The sequence below is a fragment of the Aptenodytes patagonicus genome, chromosome 2 (assembly GCF_965638725.1).
Source record: "Aptenodytes patagonicus chromosome 2, bAptPat1.pri.cur, whole genome shotgun sequence".
NCBI lineage: Eukaryota > Metazoa > Chordata > Aves > Sphenisciformes > Spheniscidae > Aptenodytes > Aptenodytes patagonicus.
Genome location: NC_134950.1, coordinates 15,303,321 through 15,327,021, shown reverse-complemented (window position 1 = coordinate 15,327,021; position 23,701 = coordinate 15,303,321). Strand labels below are relative to the sequence as shown.

General features: G+C 43.6%; 1 protein-coding gene across 1 annotated transcript in view; it reads right to left on the bottom strand.

Annotated features, from left to right (window-relative positions):
• Positions 1 to 8,109: 8,109 nt before the first annotated feature.
• EXT1 (exostosin glycosyltransferase 1) overlaps positions 8,110 to 23,701 on the bottom strand; it is a 186,195-nt gene continuing 170,603 nt past the window's right edge. The window contains exons 5-11 of the mRNA XM_076329198.1: positions 21,352 to 21,484; positions 19,895 to 20,013; positions 19,071 to 19,166; positions 16,204 to 16,293; positions 12,321 to 12,481; positions 11,171 to 11,342; positions 8,110 to 8,590 (exon numbers count right to left, since the gene is read on the bottom strand). Coding sequence (XP_076185313.1) covers positions 8,405 to 8,590; positions 11,171 to 11,342; positions 12,321 to 12,481; positions 16,204 to 16,293; positions 19,071 to 19,166; positions 19,895 to 20,013; positions 21,352 to 21,484 — 957 coding nt within the window. The 3' untranslated portion in view covers positions 8,110 to 8,404. The remainder of the gene's footprint in view (positions 8,591 to 11,170; positions 11,343 to 12,320; positions 12,482 to 16,203; positions 16,294 to 19,070; positions 19,167 to 19,894; positions 20,014 to 21,351; positions 21,485 to 23,701) is intronic.

Here is a 23,701-nt window from a genome sequence, read left to right as displayed (position 1 = left end):
GTCTAATTCCACCCTTTTTCAGGCTCAAAACAATCCATTGTCTTCAACACAAACAAGAGGGATTTACAACAGTTGAAACAAGAGAAAAATCCATTTCCTCTTGCTGTATTGCCCTTCATTACTGTGTTTTAAATTCTTGGTTTTCGAACCCAATTTCAGATACTCTGAACTTGTCCATTTTCATATTGTCATCCCAGCTCCCTGATGCTCCATCAGTGGTAGCAATAGTGTGTATATGGCAACCAGCCCACCAGTACATTATCTACTGCATCGTACAGCTCCACAGCAGATTTAGGTGATGAGACAGTAAAATGGGGCAGATTTTCAGAAAAATCTTAGTACCCACATAGAAAATCATGGTAGAGCTAAAAACTGAACATTTTTTAATATCTGACTAGTTCATTTCAGACTTGTATTTTCAAAAGAGCAGTGTTGCTCCAGATGCCTCTGTTTCTCCATCTCCAAGTCAAGATGCCATAAAAGGTCCTAAACCCTTCCTAAAAATTTAGGACCTTTTCAGTCTACTACAGGGCTACCAAATGAAAACCCCACTGGGGCTGCCACAGACCTCAGGATGCTTAATACAAGCAGGAACTGAATGTGGATCCCTTTTAGAAACAAAGAAAACCCCAAATGTATCCCTCAGTTGCCAGCAACTCGTCTGCCTTGTGGTTGTTTTGTGATCGTGAATGGGAGCTGCTTCTACGTAAACAGAGAGGGAGAAATTTGAGGGAAAATATTTTACAGACTCAAAATTTTCATTTCTGCTGCCACTTCAAGAGAGTGTTGTGTCGGGTTTTTGCAGTCACTACCTCAGCAGTTGTCGCTAACATTACATTCTTCTTCTTGTAAAATCTCAGGAGTGGCTTTATCTTATGTTTTCTGGAAAGAAAAATAGCTGTTCCTCAATTCACTTCACCACCACCAGCAAAACAATAGTTAATTACAGAAAGGAAGCAGGGAAGAGCCCAAGCTGCACAGAGGAGCCACTGCAGCATGGAGCACCCAGGCATTCTTAATGTGCAATAGAAATGCAGGTAATCTGCAACGAGCTACCCCGCACTAGCAGTACCTGAAGAAGGCAGCTCGTAAAATCCGCATACAGCCCTGAATGCCATGTAGAGAAACAAAAGTGTGGAATAAAGCGCATCATGCAGCTACTAGAATGTCACTGTCACACTGCTCAAAATCTTGAGCAAAATCTGTTTCTCTCTGATAACATTGTGGATACAATTAGCTAATAGCTTTAGAAAGGGAAAGCAGGATGTTTTTCTTTTCTCTCTGCTAATAATTTAAAAGAGAAAATAAGGCCTTGATCAGTGCCAACTCTCTTATCTGTCTCCATTCAAGTGATAGCACAATAAGTTTCAGTGAGATTGTCCAAAAAAGCCCTCAAAAGTGCATTTAAAGATGAACTGGTTATGTGTTAAATATTTTGGGCCAGATCCTCAGTTCATGTTAGCAAGCAAGGTCCCAGGGACTTCACGGACCTGGCTGTGGTTTATTCCAGCTAAGAATCACTTTTTATTCCCAGTGTGGCAGGTCAGCAAGCAAAACTGACACTCAACGTGGGAGTTCCCTCACCTAACAAGTAACAACACAGAGATCTCCAACAGACCTTGTTCTTCCTTTACAGGTGACTTTTCTATACAACAGAGATGAAGTAGGCACAAATCTCCGAGGACCCCATTCATCTGATTTATTTTGGATTTGATCTCCACTGACCATACAGGCCATGAGGGAGGCACAGCGATAGCAGTGGTTCGGTTCAGCTCAGCATTGCACTTCTGAGGTGACTATCCTGATTTTCCCCACTTACCTCATTTTGGTTCACATCAAAGGGCAGTGCTGGAGCATACAAACTGGATCCTTTTCAGATGAAACTAAGCTGGAAGATACAGACGTAGATCTCGTTCACCCCCTCCAAGATGTGTATAGTGTGGAAGTCAGGTTTCAGACTACAGCTCTACACCAACTAGCCCGTGCTACTTGCTAATGTAGACAACAGCCTTCTGGTAGCTCCTGCAGATGTAGCTATCTGTATTCGATCAAATGAATTCCAGCCCAAGTTGTTTTGTATAAATAACATGGCCACAAGCCAAGAATTCAAGTGTTGAAGGAGTAGGAACACTGTTCTGGGATCGTTTTCAGGGTAACATTTTTTGCTTTTTTTCTGGCAGGGAAAAGCCCATAGCCAATATCAAACACCAACGGCTGTTGGGATGCTGTGTTTTGGAGGAACCTGTAGTGACTCAGAAAACCAGGAGCAGAGCAGACTCACCCACATCTTTCAGCCTCTTCCCAAGACACATCAGTCTTCTACCACTGACAGATCAGATAGGATGACAATATAAGGAGCTCTCCATGCTCTGGTAGTCTGAACCCCAGAAGGGATGAGGCCAGCCCTGGACATCTCTGATGGGAACAAACCAGTGACTAATCCCTCAAATTTACAGGCCATAATCCTGAGCCCGGTGATGTTATCAGTAACTTTCCCAGCGTGGGATTCATCTGACCAGACGTCGGTATCTATGCTGCAGGGCCTGCAATCAGTGTGCTTGTACTGTCAGCAGAGAGAAACCAGCACACGAGGTGCAACTTATCTCGTGCTAAAGCCCATATCTGAAGCAGGCAAGGATGATAATCCTGAGAAATACTTTGTTCTGCCCATTGACTATGCAGGGAGACAGTGAGGTCCAGCTCTGACAGAGAGGAGTGCTTTGTAGGCATCTAGAGTTAGGTGGGATGAATATGATCCCCTATGACTGTGACAGGCTTCCGATAACCCCCTTACAATAAATATGGTTCAATAAATTAATATATTCTCGGCTTGCAGGGATCAGCCTTCCAAGGCCTCCAGGCTGGTGGAGCGATGATTTTTGCACATACACATTTACAGTGACTCCTTCTAAAAGCCACTGTTACCTACCAATGACTGTGTCACAACACAGGGATACTGTCCTGCCACACACAAGTGACACAGACTGAATGTTTTTCTGCCCTCAGGTAAGACAGTAAACACCTGTCAATGTTGCTGCACTAGTTACCGCTGTGTATAGGTGCTATACCACATATATTATCTATGTAAGAGAGACACAGGGTATAGATATAGCCATTGCACAGTTCAAGCTGAGGAGAAAGCAGAAAAAGAGACATTCATTGAACTACCCCGAACTTGAGACACATGGCAATCATGCTCCCAAATTTGCATTCTCAAGGAACACAAGCAAGATTTGTTATTCTACCTTAAAAATAAAAACACACTGCAACAGAAATGTACGTCCTTTATTAACAACTTTTCAAAATAAACCTGAAGAAAAAAAGTCTTTGGTGACACTATCTATAAAAACAACCTATCTTAGATGGTAAACCTATGATGTTATACAGGTTAATGAAGTAAACCAAATTATATGGCTTTTTAATTTCTCATTCTCTCTTTTTCTCTCACTCACACACTTGCTTTAGGTTTAATTGCACCATGTTGTCAATAGTCAAACAAAGAGGGAGAAACACTTTAAAAAAGATGTGGCAGCACTATGAAAACATTGGTAATGCATTAGAAATTTTTTTCTCAAAAATGTACATTTTATACAAAATAAGGTTGTATTTTTGTTTGCTTTTTTGCTTTACATTTGCCCACCTAAGAATTCCTATTTTAGGTTTCCATTCTCATCATCCAAACACTATACATATTTTCTCTCAAAATAAATATACAGAATTATGTACAAGGTCGCAAGGCCCATTGGATCATCACTAATCCACTGTGAAATAGTCACTAAAAACATCATGAAGGGTGGGAGGGAGCATCCCAAAGCATCTGACGAGTCCCATAACCCCCCTTAATTTAACTCCAACTTAAAAAACATGTGTGAAGACAGTTAAAATAGTGGTATAAAGGCCAGCTTGACTTAGTTTTAAACAAGGGTGAGATGTACAAAATTTTGGAAGATGCAGTTTTATTTCCAGCAGACACTGGCTAAGACCCTGCGTGGGGCAGGTCCCTTCTTGGGAGACCCCAGGCCCATCCCCGCGAAATCCCGCTGAAGCCCAGGGAAATGGCTCTGTCAGGCTGACGCCCTTGAAGGCCACATTTCTGCAACAGACAGCAGAGCCAGCCTGGAAAAAAAGAGCAGACCACCAATCCGCCCCGTGCTGTAAGAGGATGTTTAACTGGAGGAATTAATAAAATTGTTGTCAGTCAATACAGATGTTATGACAAACACCGAGTAGACTTTTAGTCTCGATATGGGGGGAGGGAGAAAGAGGAGGACACTGCATTTTACACTGGGAACGTAAAGATTTTAAAAAAAATCCAAGTCTACTTCTAGCTGTTTCTTTCATTGCTTCAGTGTCAAATGATTACTTCCATTCTCCAAATGACATCTTTTGGTAAATGAGCTATTTTAAAAGGCGCTCATTGGTGAAAGATTAATTTCTTTGTCAAAGTTGGCTCTAAGAAGGAATTGCAATCTGAAATTGATCAAATCCATGATTTTTTCTGATGGAAAAGATCAAAGCGCTCAATAGCCATGCGTTAGCACACCAGCGTGTTCACTAAGAAATTGTTACAAAGCTTAAACATTCACATCTAGAAAAAGTTATGGTAATAATTAGAGTTTTTCACAAAATAGAAAGAGGCCCAAGGGACTGCAAGGAGAGCCAGGCACTTTCTATCTTGGAAGTTTGCCCCTATTTTTGTGTCGCGTTTTTCTCATTATGAAACCCTCCTCCAGCAATAGATCTCATTCAGATTATAACTGGGAAAGGTTTCTTTCTTTTTTTTTTTCCTTTAATAAATTCAATTAAAAATTCATCAGTTCTCCCAAACTCTAATCCCTACTTTTATTCTGTTTTAATGGCATGGATCTATTCACATTCATCCATCCATCTCACCCCTGATTAAATTAAGGTCAGTAACCTTTACGAAAGGCCACATGCGTAACACTCAGTCAAGTCATCAGGCATTCAAGTACCTGTAAAGTAAAGGCTAACATAGCCTGCTGTTAAAGAAAAATAATAATTAAAAAAAACTACAAAAGGACCAACAAGGAGCGAACCTTGTTTCAGCACCATCTGAATTAAGGGGGGGGAGAAAAAAAAAGAATAAAGAACCATTAACTCACACGTAGGACGTGATAAAAGGGTGATTTCATTCGGTAAGGAAACAACACAGCTCTATCCAACACAGGTACACACGGGAGGCTCAGAAGCATGCCTAGTGTCCTTAGGAGTGTTGGCCGATAACGTCTGCATTGAGCGTAACACACCGAGCCTCTAAGCTGGATCTGTGTCCAGCTCTTCCCCTGGGTCCCTGGGCCGTGGACACAGAAACCGACAGCCGTTCTCGAGACTGGCCGCAAGGCACATTCTTTCCTAGAGAGACGGCTATGCCTGGGTAACGTGCTGCAAAGAGAAACTCTCCTACCTATCCGCATCCCTTCTGGAGCTAAGCCTTTCATTGTTACTTGTTTAATTAGCGATCGGTAAACAGAAAGGGCCTCGAATCACATTGAGAGCGAGCTTTAGCACAGTCTCTTTCAGCCACCCCAAAAAGTGACGATAACAGAATGTCAAACAGCTTAAAAGCTTGGCCTGACTCGCTGCACTCCAAAAATGGTTAGCTGCTCCCTTTTTTACTAAAAACCCAACCCACGTGCCCCAAAATGGCATTAACTAAAACCCAAGCAGAATTGTAATTCTTGTTTTTGTAGGGTCCCCTCTTCCCTCTCCCTGGCCCCTCTTGCCAGCTACAGACCATTAACTGCTTCCCAGAGCGGCAGATGCTTCTGTGGACATATCCACACGCCTGCCTGCAAATGGGGACATGAGCAAAGTGTGAGCCCTGCCAACCTCATCCAGTGTTTGACACATTCTCCAAAAACTGAGTCTAAGGAGAAGGTCTATTCCAGTCCCTGAAAGAGCTGCCTGATCTACAAGAGAAAAAAGTGGCATGGGAGCCGCTGGGCCATTCACCCTGGAAAATCAAACCACTGGACTTCACCTTTCCCCGCAGATCAGCAAGCGCAGACCTGAGAGCACAGGGAAGTGAGGTTCAGGTTTTTATGGGATGTGGGGAGCTGAATTAGCAGCTCACCCTACAAAGACAGGAGCATAACCTGCTCCCCTTCCCTCCCTGGCCCTGCCTATCTGCTCTTGCCTCTTTACACATCTCTCCACATGCTGATTTAACTCTCTAAAATGGCATTAAAAAAATCCAATAAATCACCAGACAGTTTTCTGTGATTTTAGAGAGTTGAATGGGCTCACAGAAGCATCTGGTGGGCACCAGCATGGCAGAAGGTGTGAGGCAAGACTGCGTGGCCAGCGGCTGGGAGAGCAACTGGAGTGGGGGAAAAAGTGGCACCTCTTCCTTTCAGCAGCATAAGTCACTAGCTGCAGTCTCACACATGTTTTGGCACATTCCTTTAAAGATTTGGTTCAGATTTAACACAAAATGTCAGGAACCTGATGTTCCTGCCCTAACTCGCTGTGGTCTGTTCAAATATTGCAATACATACGCAAAGCAAAGCATTCTTTGCAAGTCTTTACATGTCAGGTTGCATACAAACATTTAGCAATATGTACTTTGCACTTTTAAAGCAACTTTCCATTTAGGGATTCTGATTTTAACCAGCAAGAGAAATTATTTAGGCTTCACAGCATTCCCTCTACAACCAGTAACTATTACTTTTACAAATGAGGAAGCTGAGGCATGCCTCGGTTATGGGAGTTGCTTAAAGCTGCATAATAAAGCAGTGCCTGAGCCTGAATGAAACTGGTGATAATCCTGGTCCACCCTTCCTATCACTCCAGCTACTCTTCACCCCTGCTACCAGACCATCTGTTTACACAGGAATGAGGTATAGAAAGGCTTGCTGGTCTTTTGGGCATTGGAACTAAACCCTCCCGCTGTGACTTTAACAGAGCTCTTGGGGGTGGCGACCATTACAGAGCACCCCAAACGCACCTCATCAAAATGCGAGAGTTCAAAACGTTTTTAAAGTGCTTATTTTCTTAGCAAATCGGAATGGCATCTTCCTGACCCAAATCACTGCTTTTGTCTTCATTCCTCAATTGAAAGAAACACATAAATAAGAAAAGCAGTACAGAGAAATAAACAACTGGAATATTTCCATTTAAAAATACTTCCATTTGAAATGATAAAACCATTTTGGAGCGTGAGTAACGCCGGTATTTCAGGGGCAGGTTTTTGTCTGAGTTACCCTGCCCCAAGTACGCCTGGGAGCACCCGCTGCCGCCAATACCCAGTGTCTGACCACACACTTTACTTCAGGTGTTAGACCTCCAGGAGGGAATTTCTCCACCTATTTGCACTTACAAAAAAAAAAAAAAAAGGAAAGAAAAAAAGAAAAGCCCATGCTTTGATTTCATATAAACCAATTTGTTACAGGCCAAATTCCTGCGTTGTGAGCACTAACACGCTGTCTTTTTTTTTGCCAACACCCCTTTTGCCCTCAGAAAAAAGCTATTTCTAGAAATTTAGCTGCCGCGGCCAAGCAGCACCAGTGCCCCCGGGCAGCAGGGACTCACACAGGCTGTGTCCCTGCGTGGCCGCCACGCTGGCCATGCTGACTGCTCCTGCGGTGCTCACCCACGGGCCGGGCTGTTCGGGACGTGCCTCTCCTACCAGAATACACAACCGGCACCGCACCTCTGCTGTGCATGAAGCCCCCCCTGTGCTCCATGTCACCGGTTTGCTCCTCGGCAGTAGTGTTCCTCTCCCCCTTCAAGGCAAGGCTGATTGCCTTTAAAAGTGGGGTCCCCAACCAGGAGGATCTACACTCTTGTCTGGCTCATTGGGGGTTCTCCAGTTTTCCATCCATCCAAAGGGGTTTTGCCATAGTGGCCGCTACCGGCTTGGGTAAAACTGAGGAAAAAAAATTAAAAAGTCAGCAGTAAATGAGAAACGTTAATACTTCGGTTCTGTCCTGCTTGTGCTCAGTTTGTTTCTGAACCTGCTGCATTTTCTCCCCGTGAGATTCAAGCGTTAACTTTGCAGGGGAAAATGAATGAAAATCGCAATGACAATCAAATGCATGAAAGAAAGAAACGGCAGCTTTGAAATATTCACAACCAACACAATTTTGATTAAAGAAAGAACTCTGTTTTTAATAGGTTTTTTTTTTGATCATTAAAAAAGTTTAAACCTGCATAGCAATCATTTCAAAAATAATTATTTAATGTTCCATAATGAAACTGTACACGACCTAGTCTTGAGCGACAGAAGCCTGCCGGGCGGTTCGACGCAGTCCGGAGCAGCGCACCCCTGGCGCCGGGACGCCGCTCGTTGGGGTCGGGCGCTTGCTGTCGGCGGCACAGTCTGGCCCCATGTGCCGGCGGCCGCGCGGGGCAGGGGGCGGCTCGGCCCCCTCGGCAGCGCTCCTCAGAGTCGTTCAATGTCTCGGTACTTCTTCCTCAGGATGGAGACCTGGTCTTTAAAGAGGACAGGGTCGAGCCTCATCTGAGAGTGGATCAGCGGCATATAGCCAAACCAGCTGGCGAAAGTGTTCATGCAGCTCTGCCGCTGGGCAAAGTGGTCAGGGTCGGCCCAGCGCGAGGCCCGGGAGGTCTGTGTAGAGAGGAGAGCAGAAATCAGACGTCAGCCACGACACAACAGAATGGCGGGAAAGGGCAGGCGCTGCGACTGGGCTGACGCCATGCTGCAGAGCAGTGTCGGGGCTTGAGGGCACCTGGCTCTGCGGTAGCTGAAATCTGCTCGGTGGGGGGTTTCAAACCAGAGGAAGAACACCCTGCCCGCAGCAGGAGCCAGTGATGGTGAGCTGGCCACCCCTGACTTTCAAAACAGCGCTGAGGGCAGTGCAGCGTGGTGACCTGAGTTCGATCATGAGCTGGCCTGACCCAGAGCATGACACCCGCAAGCAGGCCTCCCAAAGCCTGCCAGCACACTACTTCACCCCATCCCTCACTCTTTTCTTTTTAAAGCCTCAAGCTACTTCAGAGATAGAACAAGTCCTTAAAAACCACCAGGAAAGACAGGAAGGTCACCGCTTTCCACTGGAGGTGCACATCCTACAGCCAGCTGCTGCCCACGGCCTTCAGCCATACAAGGAAAACAGACTGCAATTACTATGGTTTCTCAGGTCAAAAACACGCTTGCAGTCCAGATCTGCAGAAATTTATACACGAGTAATTTCAACCAGCTTGTAACTAAGCTCAGCAGAAGTCCTTACATGTTTGGCATTACTCATGCGGGTAGACGTCCTGCAGAGAAAAGCAGGGTGCTTCAAGGAATCCCACCGGCCAAGGCCAGTGCATAACACGGTACCGTCTTACAGACAGAGAAAATTAACTGAAATTCCACGTTACATCACGTTCAACTCTGACCTGAGGAAAAAAACATGGTCTTTACGTGCATACATGCAAAATACTGTGGCCTGATTTTCCAAAGTTCCGGGCAGCTGTAATTCCTATGAAAGTCCATGAAACTCAGCACCTCTGGAAAAAGAAGGCCCTAACAGCTCTGAAGCAGTTATTATTCTCTATCTGTACCTAAACTACATGTATAAACATAATAAAACTATTACTTAAGATAAACTATAAACGCTGAGAACTTAAGGTTTGCTTTGTGCCACTTCTCGTACGTCTCTGTATAGCACTTCTGTTTCCACTATACTTTAAAAACAAATATAAATTCATAAACTCAAAGTGTGTTAAATAAAATGCAAAGAAACTGATAAAGTCAGGGACTTGCCAAATGAATGGGATATCAGACTTGATCTTTGTCCAAGGCCTGTCCAGTTTAGCTCAAGTGGTAGGTTATAATGTGCATTGATTACAGGCTCTTGATTATACCAAGCCACTAAAGAGCAAGCAAAAGCTTGCTGCTAGAGGATTATAGCAGACATTCTGGCCATTAACAGTGAATTTCCATACAACTATTAATCTCTGTCACAACATTGAGGTTATGTTAATTTTTTATTTGTCTTTCAAGGAATTATGAACATGGTCCATTACATTTCCCAAAGCTGCAGGAACAACTTGTCTTTAGGAAAGAGTTATAGTTCATGGCTGACTCAAGTCACCCGCACTATAAAAAGAAAAATGAATGTTCAGACTTTGCCAAACAGCCAATGCACGGCCCTGCGGAGAGGTGAAGCTCAAACTGGAAGCAATAGGTACTTTCTGGATGGCACCTTCCTGTTCATAGAAGGTCTCCTGGGTACCCAGATGAGTCAGAATTGCTGAATGCTACCTATACCTCAGATGAAAGTGCAGTGGCATACAGATAAGGGAGTCTACAAACTGGCATGGCCACTCCCCAGTCAAAGATACAAGTAATGCTAATAGGAGAAAACATGAGGGAAAAATAGAGGGCCCCTTCTTTCTCCTGCCCCCTAGTAATCATGGTACTGTTTGTAGTGAGGATCACAGATACCGTGGCAGCACAGATGGGAGGTTGTTTAGGACTTGCAGGTTCTTGCAGGACTTGCTATTCCTCCCACTGCTCACTCACACAGGGCAGGAGGAAAAGTGCCCCAGGTTACCATGTATCCCTGTTACTAGAAGGTATATCCATTTCTGCAACGACAGAGTGCTTATCCAGTAGCTGGAAGAGGATCTAAAGCAAGCATTTCATGGCTGCTAGTGGGTGATGGAGTCACTGTGGGACAAAATGTTCCTTGTGGGAAAAATTGCTTGAATATCACAATTTACCTCTGTTGTGACAGTCTGATGTCAGTGCTTGAATCACACTATATACTTCAAAATAGCACAGGGACGGCCCAGTACATTATATTCATTAATAATAATTAAAAATAGAAAACCTTTCTAGAATTTACTTCTGCTTCTAGCATTCCATGACTAGGTCTTAGGTCTAGAATATTTAATTAGAAAACTGGAGTTTAACCGAAATTCGGTCACCACAATCATCAGTTCCAACTGTTTGCGATCACCATGAATAACACTGTGTGAGAAAACTATGAAGAGAAGCTGTCATCCACAGTAGATGTTTGCCATTTCTCCTTTTCCTTCATTATAATAAGTATATCTAAAGTCTGTTTACAGTTCTGCTAAACTAAAAACTGCAAAAAAATTGACAGAATTGTATCACTCTGTAAGCCTAACCTAGAAGTCAAACTGTTATATTATCAATACATCCCAACTGCTAAAACATGCTGTGGATACATACCTGTCCCATCATGGTCTCCTTATACTGTTTTTTCTGTGTTACTTTGATTGGAGGCAATTTTGTCACGGCTGACACCAAAAAATTCATTAGAATGTCCTCACAATTGGCCAGTTGGTCCACCATATTCTTTAGGCTGGCAGGCAGGTAATGAGTGTACAGGTAGTGATAATATCTGGAAACCAACAGCAGTGTTATTAATACAAGTTACTGGGCTTTCAGGGATTACAAACTTCAGGAAATCTATCTCAGTTGAGACACAAGTTTTGTACTAAACTCTGGATATACCACTTCCTTTCGTTGGTCTCATCCTCCAACAAGAAGGGAGAACAAATCAGTATCTCATCAAGGCAGTAAATAGTGCTAATGGAGAAACAAAACATACGCCTTTTTTGTAACTGGGTTGGAAGAAATAATGCAGACCTAAGTATCAAGGTAATGGAGAAGTAGGAAAGAGAGCACCGCATTGCTATAATGTGGTAGACAACATTGATGAATTCAGCCTCCACCTCTTCTTTCAAAACTGTTCAGTTGGAGGGAACTCAAACTGGCCTACTACTGTCCTTATTGTTGAAATTATTCTCCTTTGGGCATCTACCATCCCCTCCTTTGTGGAGATGTGGATTAGATACTCCAGAATTTGCTGACTTTCTCCTAAAACCTAGAGAGGTCTTTGGTCTGCTGAAGTCCTAATAACAGGGGTTTTCTCCAATATGCTGCAATATGCTGATCTGTGACATGTCCACTGTACTACATTTCTAGAGTAGCCAGAATACTTTGCAGTCTGCGACTGTCACCCAGCATATACCCAGAGCTGGTCTGGAAGTAACCTCCTTTCTGCTATGCTACAGGCCATTCAGCCGAACAGCTTAATGAATTCGGGAACTCTTTGAAGTGTGTAATTCCTGATGTTAAAAAGAGCAGTCCGACTGCCTCAAAATACAAGTGACTTCAAAGAGACCCAACAAGCGCAATAATGATTACCAGATCCCCAGAGCTAAACCAAGAACTTAAAATTATTACCCCATAAAAAGTAGACCCATTTATTATCTTTCCATTTTTTCCCCTCCCCGGAAGAATGTTCTTCACCCCTCCCCCCCTTTACTATTTTGTTTCATACAGAAGGAGGACAGCAGATGCTTTGGGTTCTTACTTGTGGTAAATAGCAGCTCCTGTCAATACCATGGAATAGTCATTAGTCCATTTGGAGGTATACCCCCACCTCTCCTTAGTGTTGTCCCAGAAGTGGCTGCGAGCAGGGTACCCTACAATCCTCTCCGGAAAACTCTGCCAAACTGTAAAGGCAAAATCCACCTGCAGACAAAGGCAGAGGCCAAATGAATACCGAAATTGTTTCAACAAATGTCAACAAAACAAAATATTACCTTGCCACTAATTTGTAATTCAAAATCTTGGAACTGTTGCAAAACATTAATTCTATGTATTTATCAGTAAATTAAACTGACTGCTTGACATTTTGCCCTATAATTATGCACATTTTAATGGTTCCTGTTAAAGGGAGTCTAGAGTATCACAGCATTACATTAACATTTTCAAGCTTGCCCTTTACATATCAAACCTTTTCAAGTTACAGAAAGAATGGGTGTAGGTGCATGTATTTATACTTAGATGCAATATAGACTGGTAATAGCTATGTGGTAAACTGAACCTTTTGCACATCTTTGTGCATCTCACCTACCATTTCAGTACTGTCAACACAAAGCTTGGAAAATCAGGAGTCAAACCCCTTAAATTACAAGGGTGGCTCAGTGAGATTAAAACAGGCAATCAATGCGGAGTCTTTTTATATTTTCCATATGTTTTGAGCCTTTGAGGTACATGCAGGTCATACTTTTAAGACTGTCTATATGACCAAGAGGGTTACACATATAGCTTAATAAAGAGGAAGATAAGATTCCCATGTAGTTAAATGGCTTTAGGAGCCTATACTTTAAGAAAAATGCTTGACAGTGCATGAGCCACAAGAAGATGTCAAATGTTGCCAATAGTGTTTTTTTATTTTATTGTCTTGCTGTAACTATTTTAATAACTCAAATCTCTGAGAATTGAAAAGGTGACAGGACATTGCTACTCCAGGATCCCACCAAACAAATCCTGGTGACACTAGGAAAGGGATGATTGGGGTAGTTTGCAGAAGGCTCATCAGCACTAGACTTGAAAGGAGTTTGGTAAAAATACATATGGAAAGATTTTTATCACTGTAAAGTTGGTTGGCAGTCCCTCCATTTCAACTTAGCTTTTAGAGCTCAAGCTAGACCAAAATTTTAAAAGGAGTTAAAGAGAATTCTAATTGTCCCAGTCAAACTCAAGAAAACGAGGGCTTTGTTTCTGCACTGCACACCAAGTTCCCTCCAGTACCAGAGGGACCTAAAAACTTTGCTCAAAAATCTTTGAAAAACCTTCCAAGAACCCAAAGTCAAGGGTGTAGAGGTTAGATAAAGAGTAGCTGCTCTGAGAACAGTCACATTTTGTGTGATTACTGTCAGACTTCTCTCATTTACAAGTGTTTTTATGAAACAGAAGAGTCGCACATGTACTGGAACACAAAGTGACTGGTTATTTTCTTTCAAGTTGTTTCAAGGAACCTGAGGCCAACTAGAAAGACAACGTGCACAAACCAGTTACCGTTGTGATAGTTCTGATCTCATCCAAATCAATACCACATGAAAGAACTAAAGGTCTTTTTTCCCCTGTAAAGGCCTTTCCCATAAAACGTGACATCTGTTTTCTTTAGAGAAGTCTGAGAATCTCAAACTTAAATAAATAATAAAGCAGCTGCACTCAGTTCTCTCACTTGTGCTTTCAAGAATCTGTCCTTGCACCACGGAGACGCGCTAAAGCAACCACCCTAAGAGAAAGCTCCCTTTATTAAAAAAAAAACAGTCCTCATCTCATATAATTTCCAGCATCATTACCACTCAGCTGATCAGCAGGAAAAGCCAACCAGGCTGCCAGTCTCTTAAACCCCCGTATCACTTCTGACCCCTGCTGATTTCTAATTACTTCCCATGCAAACATCCCTCTGCGCATGTGAAACAGCTCGTCTCACAAGAGCAATTATGGGCAGTTCTGTTGTGAACGGAAAACCTTTACTACGCTAGAGCTGGACAGAGCGGAGGATGTGCCTGGTGATCGCTCCTCTCAACAGGAATATGATCGTGTTTGATCACGTTTCTAAATTGCCTTTTCTGGGTGCTGAAGCTTTGCCACGATGACCACCCATGAGCAGCCAGTTTCAAGGGAAGTTTCCCACCACACGTTTCATGCCAGTGTTTCAACACGCTGTTTCTTTGCGTAAGCTGTATGACGGGGGAAGTGAAGCAGTAGAAAGGCCCCCGTTCTTCACAGAGAGCCACCAAGGAGAGCTGCCGACCCTGGCAGAGACACGCCGAAGCTGCAAAGGCGGGTGCTAGCAAGAGCTGGCCAGCTGGTTCTCTCTGCAGCACAGGGGCCACAGGGCTCGTAGAGCCAATACCCACTGTGCAAACATGCAATATCATCTGCAAGCTGCTCACAGGAGGGAAGAAGCAGCAAAGAAATGTGTATGTTGTCTCACACGACAACAAATATTTGCATTTCAGAATGTTTAGGGTAAAACACAGCCAAGCCGAATGAGAAACACTATTTATTTCATATGCCTTCCAGAAGCCTAAATGACTCCAAAGTTTGGATGATGACTAAATACCAGTCAAAACAACAAAAAAAAAAGCCCCAAATCCTCATGTAATGCACAGGCTGCATTGCTGTAAATACCACCTCAGTGCAATGAAGTCCCTGAGAGGTCTTACCATGGCCCCCAGGGCAGCTGAGACAGGACCCTTCACCCTGAGCAACAACCTGCTTAGGAAACTCCAGCCCTAATTGGGGGCTGGCTTTTATTGGTTTTGGGGTTTTTTGGCTGTGCAGGGCTTTGCACACAAGTGCTTTGGCAGCAGCTGTATTCTTCCTCATCTAGCAGAAACTACCAAGGTGTAATCTTGGTATCGAATAGGTTCAATGCCAGCTACTTCTTCCATCTGTGCAGCAGAAGAGGGCTACAGTGGCTCCTTCTGGAGCAGTCTAACCACAGCACAACCAATCTGTACTGGGCAGAAGAGCAGTTGCAATCTCATCCATTTAGAACAAATTCAGTGACATCTTAGGGTATATAGCAGTGACTGGTGACTAATGTTAGGCATTTCTTCACTGACATATAAGCAGTGGTAGCATCACTGAAAGATCCCCATCACAGACAAAAAAGCATTTTTATAAAGGTGAAGTGGGGAGAAGGGAATGGCCATGAACATGGGGAAAAAAAATGGAAAACAAAAGAAAATCGAGCTTTTCAAGCTATTCCCTGGCCATCATTAATAATGTATTTCCCAAATATTGCACTCTATATAAACTGTCATCAGTTTCCCCTGTGGTTCTCAGGAAGAGGTTCCAGAAATCAATACTCATCCCAGTTGTAAAAATTGGTTTTCTACAGTATTTTTCTTTTCTTAGAGCTATCTTGCTCTTGGCACAAACACTCCAACACCTAAACTAGCAAAGATCTCCAATTTTATGGGGCGACACAATGGTGAGAGAACATTCCTCAGTGAAATCCTGCATTAGGGTGGCAACACTGTCTTTTGGAGCGACAGCAGTCCCCCGCTGCTGACACCCCTTCCTTCCCCACCTACCCCCTACTGATAACGTGGGGGGAAAAAAGCTACCCCAATCAGAAAAGTGAGAACAGAGTATTAAAGCTGACTGCTCTTGGCTGCCTACACCCGCCTGCAGCTATGTTACTAAAATAATAAAGAACGGAAGAACCATATGCTAATGATGAGCCAATTAACCAGGGCGAAAAGCTCCTCTGATGGCAGGCAGTGGCAGGGTTGCTGAAACAAGTGCAACACGTTAAATCTGAGGAGTGTAGCAGGAAATCTTATAACATTTGCTCACTAGCAAAGCCAAGAGAAGAGCCTATCTGCTGTGCTCAGGCTGAGCCGAGGAGCCAAGCAGACTCCCAAGACAACAGGGACCCTTACCTCAGTGGTTGAAAGCACGGTGTCCTCATCCAGGCTTAGCACTGCATCTGTCACTATGTTGTCATAGGGTAGGAAGCGACTGCTCATGACCTGTGGGTATCCAAGGCAGGAAGGGGAGGAAAAAAAATCACTTGAAGGACTCATTTCCAAGGGAAATACTCCATTTTATTCCTCACTCTTATTTCCTCTTGTCTGAGGCACATTGCATATCTCTGTCTGATGGAAAGGACCCTTCAGCTCAAGAGTGAAAGACTGTCATTTTCGTAACCCCAGCAGTCAGCCTGCACCTTCTACCTGAGGAGTAATTTCTGAACAGACCTCTCTCTTTGGAGCAGGCTGCTTTCCTTTTGTGACAAACTGCAATGGTCTGCACTGAGAATTAGATGTACGTACAGCTTCTTTAGGGAGGACATTTTCCCTGGTAGTTAGGACTGTCCCTCTGCTCTTCTACAGGGTGTGAGGATCGAAGATAATGAACGCTGAGAAGGACTTTGCAGCATTCATAAGGTTATGCAGCTGGGAAGCCAAGCAGTCCAGGCTGTGTGTGAAGGACATTATGCTACCAGGATGGTTCCCCTGTGAAGTGGTAAGCTCCATCTCTGTGCATTGCTGTTGCATCGACAGGGAGCTGCTGCCAAATGGTGCAACATTCTCCATCAGAAAAGGAGAATATGCTAAAGAACGTGTGTATCAGTTGAGCTTCACCTGCATGAAGAATTATATCGGTATTGTAGCATTTTAAAAAGTCACATTCTTAAGTGACGTAACTATATATATAAAATCTATATGCAGAATAAGCTTTTAAAAACTATGGCAGGACAGTTGTCAAAGTAATAAGAAATAGATGGGAAAGCGGGATCAAAAAGATAACAGCAAGAAATGAGAATCCCTATGGTTTCTTTAGCAGGCTAATTAGCACCTTTTGAGAACTAATGAATAGTAACAAGGACACAACACTATTTGTTTCCCTCATTTGCTAGGAAAAATAGCCTGGCTAGTTAATAGACTTCTTTTCCAATTTATTATACCAAGAAAACACTACAAAAATCAGGCCTAGTAAGAGGAAACCACTGTAGGGAAACAGGGACACGGAGAAGTTTTACACATCCCTCGTAATGGACATGGTCAGTTCTGCATCGCCTGCAAGCTGTTTGGAAGCAAGTCTTTGGAATCTCGATTCAGAGAAAGCTCTGCCTCCATAATCAGGATGTTCACGGTGTCTGTCTGGAGAGCATCCCTTCATTGCTACGATGGCCACAGTCCGGGGAGACCTGTGGCTGTGAGAAAGAGGTGATCTGGCAGGGGGTTGATGGTTTTGCTTTGCTTACGCTAAGGCAAAGCAGAGCAAGCGGTCGGCAGGAGACCAGCCTTCTCACCCCAGCTCTTTTACAGACTGTGTAAAATTGTCAAATAGTACAACAGTTTGGAATACCCATGTATTTGTTTTTGCAGCTAAAGCTTCCTTTTGTAAAATGGGTGTGATAACATATCTTGACTTCATGGGGAAGAGTGAAGGTTAGGTAAAGGCAGACCTCTGTAACCACCTGCACAGAGTTAACTGTGCCTGCCAGTACGCTTCAGTTAAGTCTGAAGATGAAAAGCAGTTCCTTTGCGCAACCTTTGAATTGCACTGCTCTGGCTCTGCAAGCTTTGTCCAAACAAACAGCTTTTCCCTGCAAGAAGCCATTTGGCATAAGTTGGGATATTAGAGGGAAGAGACTGTCCACTATAAACACACCTTTGTGTACTCAGGAGACTCACTTGTAATCTAAACACTGCCTGGGGCCAATTTCTACAAACACTGTAGAACTGGTCAGAGATTTTCTCCTCTATCTCACCTCTGCAAGTTTTCCAAAAAGAAAGAAAAAAACCCCACAACGTTCAAAAGGCTCAGAAATCACTACAGCCTTTCTCAGCCCTGCAGCAACTCTCCTGATACTGTTTACATGGCTAGCTAAGGCAAGAGCCATTAGCTGCAAACCTCACAGGGCTCTCGCTTTCTCTTTGTTAAGGTGACCGGGGGAAAAGACCAAAGACAGGACTATAAATTCAAAATAGGATTGTACAGCCAAAGCAACTAAAAGTTCCCTTTGCAAACGCAGAGCTCAAGAGCCAGCTGACAGAGATTGCAGAGGGGACCAGCCCAAATCTGTCTCAGTCAGGGTCTAAAAGCAAGAAGTCTTGCTTCTCTCAGGCCTGTATTTGGAAAGGAATCGTCCACTTCAGTGTGGATTTAAAAAACCCCCTCTTTTCTCATCTGGGTGGTGTCTGTTTCAACTTTGTGGAAGTGCAAACAAACAAGCGTGTTGCACAGCAAGAGATGACATGGTGGTTTTGTTCCCACGCAAGTGCCCCTTGTCCCTTTCTTTTTTTTGGTGGTGGGATCCCACCACTGGCAGCAGTACCCTACAAGGCCATGAGAGGAGGTACTTTTCAGAAGCGAGTTAACACCATTCATTCTCATCTCTTCCTCTGCTTTTGAGTCCACAGCTGACCCTCAAGTCTTGCCTCTGACTGCTCAGACTCAATGAGCCCAGCTGCATCACTACTTTCATGCACCTGCAGAGAGACACAAATCTCCGAAGATGGGGTCAGCACTACCTATTCTCAGGGCCACATTTCAAAACTGGGCCCCACCTGTGAATCTCAGATTCATGGCATTAATTGCCATGCTGATGACTTCTGAGAGCATGGGCCTCATGCATGAAACACGAATCTGTGACCAAGCTGGTACAAAAGGCCAAGGAATAGAAAGGAGCTGTCACACCACTGGGAACTACAAAGCTTTCACCAAAGCAGCTGGAAAAATAAATTCTGGCCCCACTGGAGAATATACGCAATCTTTTGCCATGCTTCTCTCCACCTACCTTGCTCTCTCCTTCAATGACTATGACAGGCACAGAAGTGGCAGGCCAGCGGTGTTTGGCTGGGAGGGGTTTATCACAATTCCATAAAACAATAATCTGCAAGAAAATATTGGACCATGATCAGAGACCTTTGTGGCAATGCAGTCCAAACCCTAAGGACTCAGATCTTCAGACAGACATGTTAAATTCAAGTTAGGAATTTCAAAATCAACAACGATACAAATCTGTATAAAAATAACGCTTCCTACAGTAATTTCACCCATCCTGACTATTTACAGTATACGTCCTCTCAGGCAAATATAGGCTGGACAGGAACTCAGGAAGTCTCTATCTCAGCCAGGTCATACGGATGTCACCGATTTACTTTGGCTCTCATTAAAGGCTAAACCACTTGTGACACTCCACTGCAAGAGGGTGCTCCTACTGAACTCCCCAGGGTTTCTTTTAGAGAGGCCAAAATCCTGGCACTGCTGAGACTAAGAGCCACAGCAGGAGGAAGGAAGATCACATAGGGGCTCTTGAGGCACAGACATCCTTTCGCAGTTTGCAGCACACACAATCCTGATCTTTAAAGTGCAGTCATTATTTTACCTGCCTCATGAAACAATGCGGTTTAATTACTGTCTCTATTCCACTCCCACTATACTCAGAATTTTTGTTTCCCATGCATGCAGGTCACAGACAGTAGAAATCTCAGAGAAAAGAAACATCAGAATTGAAACAGGGGGTTGAAACAGGACTGAGATCTGAAGTCAGTAGCCTCTTCACTCCTGGGATAGTAGTTTTGTCTCCATTGTGATTGACAGTCAAGCAGTGCTGCTTACCTGTGCACAGTACTGGGACTTGGCTACAGCAACCAGGAGTTTCAGCACAGGCTGAGATTGGGAAACCAGGGGAGTTACTGCGTGGATAACGGCAGTGAATGTGGAAAGAGGCTTCAGACCTGAAGTGGAGAGATATGTGTTCAGTAAAGACAAAATTGCCTTGGTTAGTACAGATTAAAGGACTCCGGAGATGGAAAAATAATCTGCAGTTAATGCAAACCTTGCCCTGTTTTTTTAGGCCATCTCCTTTCGTCTCGGATACTAGGATACCAGATGCTTCCGAGGAGATCACGCTTCCCTTTAACTCCCACACCCTCTGAAATCCCTGACTCCAACACAATTACTGCCTTTTCTTACTCACTATTTCCACAGATGTCCTGCAATCTCTTTCCTTCATCCAATTTGTCCCACAGATAATATTGACATCTCGTTTGTTCAACCAAATGTCTGTCTTGACACGGGCTCTGTTTTGCTGCCTGGCTCTGGATGCTTGATGTTTTCTACAGATTATCTCCACAATTTCCAGAAGCTTGTTCAGTTTCCTCAGTTCCGTTACAGCCTTGTCAGATTTTTGCTCTTTCTGGGTCGATCCCCATCCACATGCATCTTCAATTACCTCCTGAGCTGATAATTCTGCTTGCATCCTTGCCTTCCGTTCTGATATTTTTGTCTCGCTATGATTTCCTTTTCTGCCTGAAATAACAGATCCTACTGGCTTCTACCCTTCATTATTGCTCTCAATCTCATCTCAATTCATCTGTGTGGGGTCATAGTCGTTCTTCATCAAAATTCCCACAGAAACTTTCTCCTCCCTTTTTAACATGGTAACTGTGAATTTTTAGCAGGTGAGCAGTACAGATCCACACAAGTGGGATGGCACAGGCTGAGCCAAAAGTAGCAGCAGTCTGGTAAGCAGGATCACTTCAGCCTGCAGGCACATTCCCCTGCAGAACTCATCGTTTAAGCTCCGCTTCAGGAAAAAGCCATGAACCTAAGCCGTATTCATTCCTTCTAGTGGGATCCATATGAAGACAGATAGTATGGAGAATAAATCTATACCAACTATGCACTCCAATAACAAGTGTCATGGGTAAATTACCACTTTTCCAATTTGCCAAGCACAAATAAACAAAGAAAGCAAAAAGCTATTCCTCTTATGTCCCCTCGGGCCATGAATGGGTCAGCAACTCAGGCATTAATTACTGGCAACTGAAAAGTATGAAGGGACATAGATTTTTTTAAAACAATCTTTGCAAGCGAGGGGCACATGATGCATGTTGATGAGTCAGAGACATTCCAGTCTACAGTAGGCAGGGATGATTGAGACAGGATAAACGAAAGGCATCATTAACTAGAAATGAATGGTAAGTCACTTGGCACATGCTACTCAAAGATCGAATTCCGAATTTCCACTAGAAATTCCAAATACCACTAGATTATAGCAAGGATTCACTCACCGAGATTAGCATAGTAGTAAGGAAAATCTCCCAGATATGAGGAATACTGTGGCAGTACAAATAACCCTCCAGGATGTTTGTTCCATATTAAGCTGTTACGTGATATGTGCTTAAATATTCTGTCCTGAATAATCTGGAAAACAAGAGAGGTGATGATTTTTAAATATATTGTAATAGTCACTGGTAGAAGCTTCAGGGACTCCAGCTGACTGGAATCATCACCCATTTTGCAAAAAGCTGAGGCACACAAATTACTAGACATTCCTGCTTAATCTCTCTTAAAATGACACAGAACCTGCACACTTTGACACCACTTCAGCAGCTCAGGCTTTGCGCAATAGGTTTCAGAGCACCTCATTAGTCTCTCTGGACATGGGGACCTTGCAATTCATTGCATTTTGTATTTCAAGTCAAATATTTTGTCTATTAGAGTATCTTAGCAGGTGTAAGCCCGATTAGTTCATTGTCAGTTTTACTATCCAGAGCTCACAGAAGATAATTATTTGAGAATGGCATTACAAAGGTAGGTATTATTTTGAGATAATGAGAGCGTTCAAAACCACAAAGACTTTCAGCAAATCAGGCTGCACTAATTATTCATTTTTGCTTAATTATAAAGGGATATTAGCATTCAGATACATCACTGATTCCACATCACAGTTCTGTAACAGTTCCTTGTTGGATGAAACAGAAAAAGATCTTTTGGCAACTACTGTCTGTCTCTGTAGAGGGCCACAAACACAGACTCCTGGATTTTTAAGGTCTGAACAGATTGCTAGGTCATCTACTTTGTTGTCTAGAATACTGCAAGCCACAGAAAAAGATACCAGGCTGTACAACTGATATGTATTTATAAAACTAATTACAGTTACTTCACATCAGATGCCTGTATGCAAGAACCATAGTGGTTCTTACACCGATGGGAGTTTTTTCAAACTTGCTGCAAAGGCATAACAGTATTCAGTGGTGGGAAGCTGTAACTGGACAAATTCAGCCTCCAAATAAGATGCAACTTTCTACGCGCAATTTGCTGTTGGGCCACGTGTTCTTACAGATTTGCCTTGCGTCAGAGCATCAGAGGTTGGCAGGTCTGGAAATGGGACATTGCAAAGGGCCAGGGGCTGGTGAAGAAAGAATTTTCCCCCAAGTTGGCTACGCAGGATTGCCTTGCCTTCTTCTCCAGCTCATCTTCTGTGATCTCCTAAGGAGATGTCACGTAACTGGTGGTTTATGCATTAAACAGGGCTCAAGTGCCAAGAACACGTTGGTTCTCCTAACCTCATGTCTCTGGCCTTAACATGGGTGTATCTAGGTAAAACTCTATGGCTCTGAACTTGGACTAAATCTGATCCCTCATCATTCATTCTGGCCTTAAAAACTATAGAACTGAAGAAGGTATATACCCACAGCACAGGGAAACCAAAAGCAAGCAAAAAGACCCAACACGAGCTGCACAAAAGCAGCTGCTGGCCTAAACAAGCTAAAATCTATGTAAGCAGCTGAGTTCAGGGACATTTGGTCAATACAGAACATGAATATGTGTTGCCACAAGCAGTGGTTTTCCTGGAATTTTTGATTGCCGTGACAAAAAAACATTAAAACACCAGTTACATTGTGCTAGACAATCCACTGCTGGTGGCGATACACATACTGCTAAACTGCGGCAAATGTTAGGTGTTTGCATGCTTGTCTGAATTTTGCCTACAGCCAATTACTATAGCTAATATGCAGTAATTCGCTCACATGCGTAAGTTAATTTAACTTTTTTTTTGGTCTCGGAATAACAGACTTAGGACTGTATTTCCATCATTGACAAGAGCGTGTCTGAGTACTTCTGTTTGGAAAGTTAGGTGTATCAGTTGTCAGATCTCCTGCATGGTAGTGGGGAGAGGAAAAAAAGACGATGACTGCTGTTTCTCCATCTGCAAGTTATGCCACTAAACAAAGACAGAACCTAGAAAGTACGTATTTTTGAGTGTTTACCACAAAGCTTAAATATTACAGCTCCTTCCTCCTGCTTTCTCAGAACTGGGACATAATCAGATAAGGAGAAGTCTGTGAATTTACATGGTCAGGAGTTTTTCACAGACGGTGGAGTTTTCCACCGCGCTGGTAGCCAACAAGGCTGCAGGGGAAACATGTGGCTCGCATTCAACGCTGCCTCAGTGCACCCGGAGCGGAGCGCAGCTCTAACATGGAGCAGGCCCCTGGTGCCATGAAGCACACGCAGCCTTTGGTGCATGTCAGGCACACAAATCTCACCAGCGTGGTTCCGCACCAGGCTGGGGAGTGGCCTCGGTGATTTATCACAGTTAACAAATGGGAGATTAATTTATCACACTCCTGGTCT